Source organism: Mus caroli, chromosome 1 (assembly GCF_900094665.2).
Source record: "Mus caroli chromosome 1, CAROLI_EIJ_v1.1, whole genome shotgun sequence".
Taxonomy (NCBI): Eukaryota; Metazoa; Chordata; class Mammalia; order Rodentia; family Muridae; genus Mus; species Mus caroli.
The window spans coordinates 12,991,910-12,999,340 of record NC_034570.1 but is presented as its reverse complement, the minus strand read 5'-3'; the positions used below and the strand labels follow the sequence as shown (position 1 = coordinate 12,999,340).

General features: G+C 45.3%; 1 protein-coding gene across 3 annotated transcripts in view; it reads left to right on the top strand.

Annotated features, from left to right (window-relative positions):
* Positions 1 to 4,628: 4,628 nt before the first annotated feature.
* Jph1 (junctophilin 1) overlaps positions 4,629 to 7,431 on the top strand; it is a 95,683-nt gene continuing 92,880 nt past the window's right edge. For all 3 annotated transcript variants that reach the window (XM_029483081.1, XM_029483079.1, XM_029483080.1), the window contains exon 1: positions 4,629 to 5,292. In XM_029483081.1, the coding sequence (XP_029338941.1) occupies positions 4,914 to 5,292 (379 nt within the window). In that variant the 5' untranslated portion in view covers positions 4,629 to 4,913. The remainder of the gene's footprint in view (positions 5,293 to 7,431) is intronic.

The window sequence follows — 7,431 nt, the reverse complement described above, 5'->3', positions numbered from 1 at the left end:
AGAGAAACATGTCAAGGAACTTCCTCATGGTATTCCAGCTGCTTCTTGCCACGTCCACTGACTTGCTGATTAGGCAGAGCCTCAAGGTTTCTTCTGGATCAAGCTGCTACTGATTCATGTTTGATGTTTGCCATTGGACTGGTCTGTTGCTACTGATTTGTGTGTGATGTTTTGGGCTGGACTGTTGATATCCTGACAATGAATGGTAATGTCCTCAAGAACTAACTACTACTAAGCAGGCCCATGATCCACTTTTCCTACAAACCTTCTTCTTTCCCCCCCTCATGGGCTAGAAGGGAGGTGGAAGTGTTTAAGAACCTTTATTAAAGTAGGTTTTGAAAATTCAAAGCCTACAAGAAGCTACTGTGAAAAAGCAACGGAATGCCAGCAGCAGTGAGGTGGAAATGACTACAAAGGCTACTAGATAGACAGGACTCAAGAAGTGGAAACTTTGATAAGAGTCACTGGTTTCTTAGGGGACACTGGAAAATATGAAGGAATGTTGTCACTGAGTAAAACATAGTTCCAGTTATCAGAACTGGCCTATACCTAGGATAATGCTGTGTCTGAGGAAGTGAACTCTAAGATGAAAGTCATGACACTGCAGAACGTAAGAGATACTCTGATGCTAGGGTGATACTGTACAAGACAATGGCAGGGGACAGCACACAGATGAGGAGTTGTGGAATAGTTCTAAATTCCTTTTAGAACACAAGGCAGTGACCTAAAGATGCTGACAAGATTAGGCCTCTGAAGGCATGAGTGAATAATTTGAGTCTCAAAAGGAAGCCCTATTGTAAATGAGAAAAAAAAAATTATTTACTGACTTTCAGTACTGAGTGCCTACTGTGTCCTGGTGCATATTTCTGTGTTTTGTTTGCAGTGCAGGGTTCTAAACCCAGAGCCTCATGTATCTTAGGCAAGCACACTACCCCTAAGCTACCTCAGTTTTGGTGTATTTGCATGAATTAGGGATCTTCTACTCCAACATGAGTGAATCATAACCAACTCCTCTAATTAACTATAGTTTGTTCTTCAAATTCTAGACAGTGGCATTATAAATCATTTAGCCAAACAAGAAATAAAACTCATCTCTACCACCCCTCCTTACTTCATACCCAGGCTGTTTCCTTCCACCTGAGGTCTTTCAAAGTACTCTCCAAAAAAAAAAAAAAAAAAANAGTATTAAAAGACTGAAGACACGTTGTTGGCACAAAGCTAAAATCCACACACTTTGGGGGAGGATGGTAAGGCAGGAGAATTTAATGATCCAGGCCAAGACACTCAACTCACCAATATCCTTCTTCAAAGAAAAAATAAAGAAGGGCTGGGGATATATTCAGAAGTAGTGTTTGCCTAGCATACACCAAGCCCTGGGTTCAATCAGTAGTACAGAAAAACGAGATTTAAAAAGCTTAGCACAAGTTCTGGTGTGCAGTAATTACACTAAACAATTTGAAGAACACTGACTTTGGTATTCTTCTGATTTCATGCTATCTAAAAAGCTTAGATCTTCTAATTTTTCAAAATTAATTAAATTTAAAATTTACTTAAATTTTATGAACATTTATCACAAATGAATCATTTGGATTTCTTGACTTTACAAATCCAGCTAATAATGTTCATTTTGAATTATGTGACTCACTTTAATTCTATATATGTCTTTATGCTCCTAATTCATGTTCCTGAAACAAATACTTCAGCCCTTTTGTCACCTATAAACTTTTTGTTAAAACTCTCAGTAATTCTAATGAAATCATATCACCAAATAAAAAAAATAACATCACTAAATTGTAAGCAAAACATCCTTACCAACATATGAACTGGACATACACTGCACCAGCTTACTGTTTATTATAAATAATGTTTTAGAAGAGAAACTAGTAATGGCTGGGCTTTGTGTACAAAGGAAAAGAAGCTGCTAATTGTTGGCCCCTGGGCCTTACTGACCTCCCCCATTCCACCTGTCACACCAACATTCACATTCTCTTCTTACTAATCCAGTCTTAAAGCTAAATTCAACTCCCCCTTATCCAGGGCAAAGGTTCAGAGAGAGAGGGAACATAAGGACATTACTAACCCTGACTCTGAAATTACAACAGTATTCCACTGCCAGGATCTACTTGCTCTGCACCTCTTGCTCTGCCCTCTGCTCTCCTAGCATGGCCACCAAGCCTCAATCTTTACGTTTATATACACGGCTATGGGATGAGGAGGCATTTCTTTGTGGTGGCATGAGGTAAATAGAAATATAGGCTCATGCCCTTCATTGGTTGAAAAATTGTCCAGGAGCCAGTAAAAGTTCAATACTAACATTTTCCCGTAGGAGTCAGTCACAGTTAGGCTAGAATTAAGTTTTGTTGAAATTAAACAGCTCATATTTACTGCACGGTTCTCAATTTTACTTAAGGTTCTTTCTAAGGAAGGTTAGGCAGGAGAGCAGATTAAGAAATAAACAGCTGTGTGTTACACAAACCTACACAAACCTCCATACCCGGCCCAGATGGTAAATGCAGACTTAACCATTATTTTCCCTGTACCATGAATGACGAGGTAGCTTTTGCAGAAGCCAGAAAATTGTGATGTCTAGTGTACTCCTTGAAAGTCCTCAGTTTTAGAGAATTGGGGAAGAAAACAAATACTTCAAGGGGAAAAAAAAAAGCAAAGCTCTTAAAGAACACTGGGACCCTAACACTAGAAGTAGGGCCCAAACCAAACCCCAACAAGAAACAAAGCATAAGTGCTTCTTCTGGGAAGAATACCAGTTGAAAGACAAAGAAGAGAAATATCAGATTGAGCAAGTCTTCTTTTCCTAGCCGACCAAACCCTCAAAACAAGTGGGACTTGATGCTGTGTGAGCCCCCAGTGCCAGCGTTTCCTGTGACTGAGAAAAGGAGCTGTGGCTCAGCTGCAAAGCCCTGGCTCCTCATTTTCCCCGTGGCCTAAATCAATCCCCAGGTCAGAAAGGGATGCTGAGCAAGGTGCCTGATTACTTCAGGCCACTAGGGTAAGCACTATTCCTGGCACTCCACAAGCAGTACCATGGACGAGGGTTTCTAATTCTTTTTGGTGATTTGGCTCAGTGTAAACAGAGTTGGGGTTTTGGGGGTTTTCTATTTGTTTTGTTTTGTCTTTGTTTTTCCTTTCTGTCATTTAGACAGATAATAATCAGGAAAGGACAGCTCCAGTTCTGAGAGGGAATTCTGCTCAGGAAAGAATCCTTTTCTCTTGCTCTCCTTTTGACAGTTGTCCTTTAGGGTTTTTATCTGATTATCAACTACCTAGTGAGAGGCCCAAGTGCTCACCTGTCTTGTCGAAGCCTCTCAGCCTGGGGAACAGCAGGAATGCACAATCTGGGAGTTCTTCTGAGACCCTGGCTTGTGACCTGCGGAAAAGACTTCCTCCACTGGCTTTGTGAAGGCAAGGAGAGATCAATGCCACTCCTAAAAGAGGCTGTAGTATTCGATTCAACTATCCTGTTACCAGTTCTTGACTTTACGGGTACTACCATCAAAATACACCAAGTCATTCCCCACACAGAAAGGGGAGGGTATTTCCATTGAGAAAACGGAGATAAGGTTTAGAGGAGGTATCTGGCGTGAGTTCAACAAGGCAGTGAGTGCTGCTGCAGGAGAGTGGATCAGCTGACACCTGTCCTGTGTTTAGAAGTTCATGGCTTCTTTGTTACATTAGCAGCGTGCTTTACTTACCATATTTCTCCTTGAAAACTTGTGTTTTCTTTTTTAAACAGTGGGCGACAGTGGAGAGGTCCCAGGTGTGCATTCCAGGCACTCAAGCAATATATACAGACTGAGCTTGTTTGGGTGCACAGCTCCAGGCTGAAGAATTTCTAACGTTGAGAACAGATGAGGGAACAGGCTGGAATGTAAAAGACAATGCCCTATGTTCCTGCAATGCCAGCTACAAAGCCCATCATTTCCACAAATAAAACCCAAACAACTCATGCCCATGCTCTTTCAAACTGCATTGCCTCTCTTGGAATCTTCATGAAAAGAAATGCAAACACATGTGCCCTGAAATGGGTAGGTGTAAAAGAACATTCTGCACAATTATATCTAGGCTGCCACAGATTTATCACATGCAGACATATATTTGGAGCATATTAATTCATGATGACAGCTGCGCATGACAAATCCAACAGAGCTCAAGTTGGAATGCTGGGGGAAAAAATGCAACTACAAACCCTATGCAGACACACACACACACACACACCACCACCACTACCACCACCCACCTACACAAGAGTTTTCACTCCATCACACAGGTGGCCTCACTTGTAGAAGATTAAACACAATTGAAAAGCCCAAACGCTGGAGGTTCCAGCAGCAAAGAGCCGGTCCCCAACACCGGCAGCCGCACCTTTATCCGCAGGCTTGACCGTCTCACGTCTCAGAGTACACTGGCCCTCCCAGTCACAGCCCACTCCGCAGACACACACGTGCCCAGAGCTCGCGCGCCAAGCAGCCGGAGGGAAGCTCGGCTCCGCGGGCTGGGGGCAGGGCCCGGCGGGCGGGCGGGCGTGCGGGCGGGCGTGTCATGGGGCCGGGCCTCCGCGCCCAGGGAGGGGACTAGGGGCGGGCGCGGGGCGGTGCCCGGCTCACGTGGGCGGGTGGGAGCAGCTGAAAGTCCGTTCTGGAGACTGGGCTGTCCTCTCGCGCGCGGCGCTGGCCGGGGCGGCGGCGAAGGAGGAGGGAGAGAGGCGGCGGTGGCGACGGCGAAAGAGGAGGGGAAGACGGGGGCGGCGTCGGACTGGAGCCGATCGGCGGTGCGAGCTGCCCGGGGCGCAGTCGTGAGCTCGCCCGACGGGCCCCTACCCCGGAGCTACACCCTGCGGTGCCCAGCTCTGCCCACGTTTGTGCCCCCACGAGGAGCGCGCCGGGGCTGCCCCCCGAATGACGGGCGGAAGGTTCGACTTCGACGATGGCGGCACCTACTGCGGCGGCTGGGAGGAGGGCAAGGCGCACGGGCATGGCATCTGCACGGGGCCCAAGGGCCAGGGCGAGTACTCTGGCTCCTGGTCGCACGGCTTCGAGGTGGTTGGAGTCTACACCTGGCCCAGCGGCAACACCTACCAGGGCTACTGGGCGCAGGGCAAGCGGCACGGGCTGGGGGTGGAGACGAAGGGCAAGTGGATGTACCGGGGGGAGTGGTCACATGGTTTCAAGGGGCGCTACGGGGTCCGGCAGAGCCTGTGCACCCCCGCCCGCTACGAGGGGACCTGGAGTAACGGGCTGCAGGACGGGTACGGCGTGGAGACCTACGGGGATGGAGGTGAGCGGCATCTCGGGAGTCTCCGAGGGCTGACGCGGTGGGCTCTTCCCTGGCTTCGGGGACGTGGGGAGGACGCGAGGCGCACGTGTCCGGAAACCCGCCAAAACATCTGGGGAGTCTACCCTCCCTCTCGCCCTCCTCCCCATTCCGAGGGAGACCACTTGGTCTCGCGGCTGAGTCGCAAGTGTCTGCGGCTCCCCGGGCGGGTAGGCTGTCCATACCCCGGGAGTTAGGCGTGCAGGTACCTGGCGGGGGGCCAGAGCCGCGCTGCCCCGGGAGGGCTGGGCAGGAGAGAGGACACTGTCACTTGAGCCTGTCACATTACATTCCTGATCCCTCCCTCTCCAGGCCCGGTTTGAAATCGCCACTCCGGAGGAGTTAGAGGGATGTCTTGAGCTGTGTGGCTGCCGGTCGGTGCTGACCGCCGCGCGGTTTGGTTTCACGTAGAGTCTCGTATTTCGCTACTGGCCCTCCAGTTAGCCTAAAGATAGAAGCCAGAACCCCATAAGTAGGATGTTGGGGAACTGGACCTTACTGAGGGTGTATTTTCTAGAGTCCTAGTTACAGGCAGCAGAGCAACTGCCCAAAGCAAGCTGCATTCCTAATTTTCTCCCTAACTTTCACTTGGCTCCTTAAAGTACTTTTGAATCAGAAGAATTCTAATCTTTGCTGACCTGGAGATCTTGGGAAAATGCCTTAGGAAAAATCGACGGAGTTTCCATTAAATACTTAAAAAGGTTAAAGAGTATGCTATATCCTGGATAGACATTAAGGGGTGTGGCCTAAAAAGTAAGCCTGGTTGTGATTTAACAATGTTTGCCTTATAATTTCTGTATGTTATAGGAGTGGGTTCATTTTTTTTTTCGCTAGGAAAGCATACATTAGTGAAACAGGGGTCGAAAGTTGATTAATTTCTTTAAAAACAAAGCTGGGAGAGATGAATAGGGCTTACGTTTGGGCAAAGACTATTTTCTGATAATAAACATAGTCATATTTAATTGAAAAGGATTGTAGGATGTCACCTTTTGAAATTAAGCTGCTTCAGAGTTGGAGGATATTAAAGGGATCCAATTAAAAGTTTCTCCAGCCCACTGAAATTCCGTTATGCTATTGCTTATATAAAAGCTTATACAATTTGTACACTTCACTTGCTCAGAACACTTGGGCTGTGTTTCAAATGCAAAACAGCAGAATGGTAGGATTTGCTTTTTTTTTTTTAATATCATTTGGCCCTGCAGTATAAATAAGGACATGGTTCTCATGGATTGGGGTGGGGGTGGGGGGGTATTAATACTTTTCTATGGACTGAGCCCTGAGTGCCTTGATAGTTTAACAGGGCCGTTTACTCTTCAGAACCACAATGTGCCTTGGTTGACAGCCTTACGAATATTGTTTCTGGATTTTATTGGAAGCCTTAGCTCTGATATAACAAAATGCTGTGTTCAACAGTAAAAATTTAGTTGTTTTTTAATATGATCATTTTATAGCCCTTATTTTAAAGATTATAAGATAGACTTATTTTATTATAGTTTAATTACAATATAGACTTCCTTTAAAAGTTAAAACTCATTAAATGAAACTTGGTGACTTTAGGGTATTTGTTATGCTTAGTAATCAGAACATAGAGAGCACAGAAAAGCTGATGTGTCTTTGTTGTTTGCACAAGGCCAAATATATCTCCAAGTAACTGAATAATCTGCCTTCTGTTTTAAACCAACTTTGAAAATTTAAACAAAACAAAACAAACAAACAAGACCCTGGTATGCTATAATCAAGAAAAAATGTTAAACATGTAAGTCACTTTTGAATGCTTACTCTTTGCTGGTCAGTTTCCTGGTTTTCCTTCTGTTAACACCTTTTATCAGAAAATCAATAATTTAAAAACAATGGTCTAAACAGATCTATATGGATACAATTAATTTATACAGAGGTTTTAATCCAGGTAGGAATACCACCTTCTCTATTCCTGAGTTAGCTTAATTCTGCCTCCCTTCCTACATATTTTTAGTGACAGCAGGGAAGGAAGGAATAATTCCATGTGAGAGCTCGCACTTTATTTCACTAGAGACTTCTTTGTAAAGTGTCACTGAAATAGAGTCCCTAAATATTAAGAACTAAATGCATCATATTCATGAAATT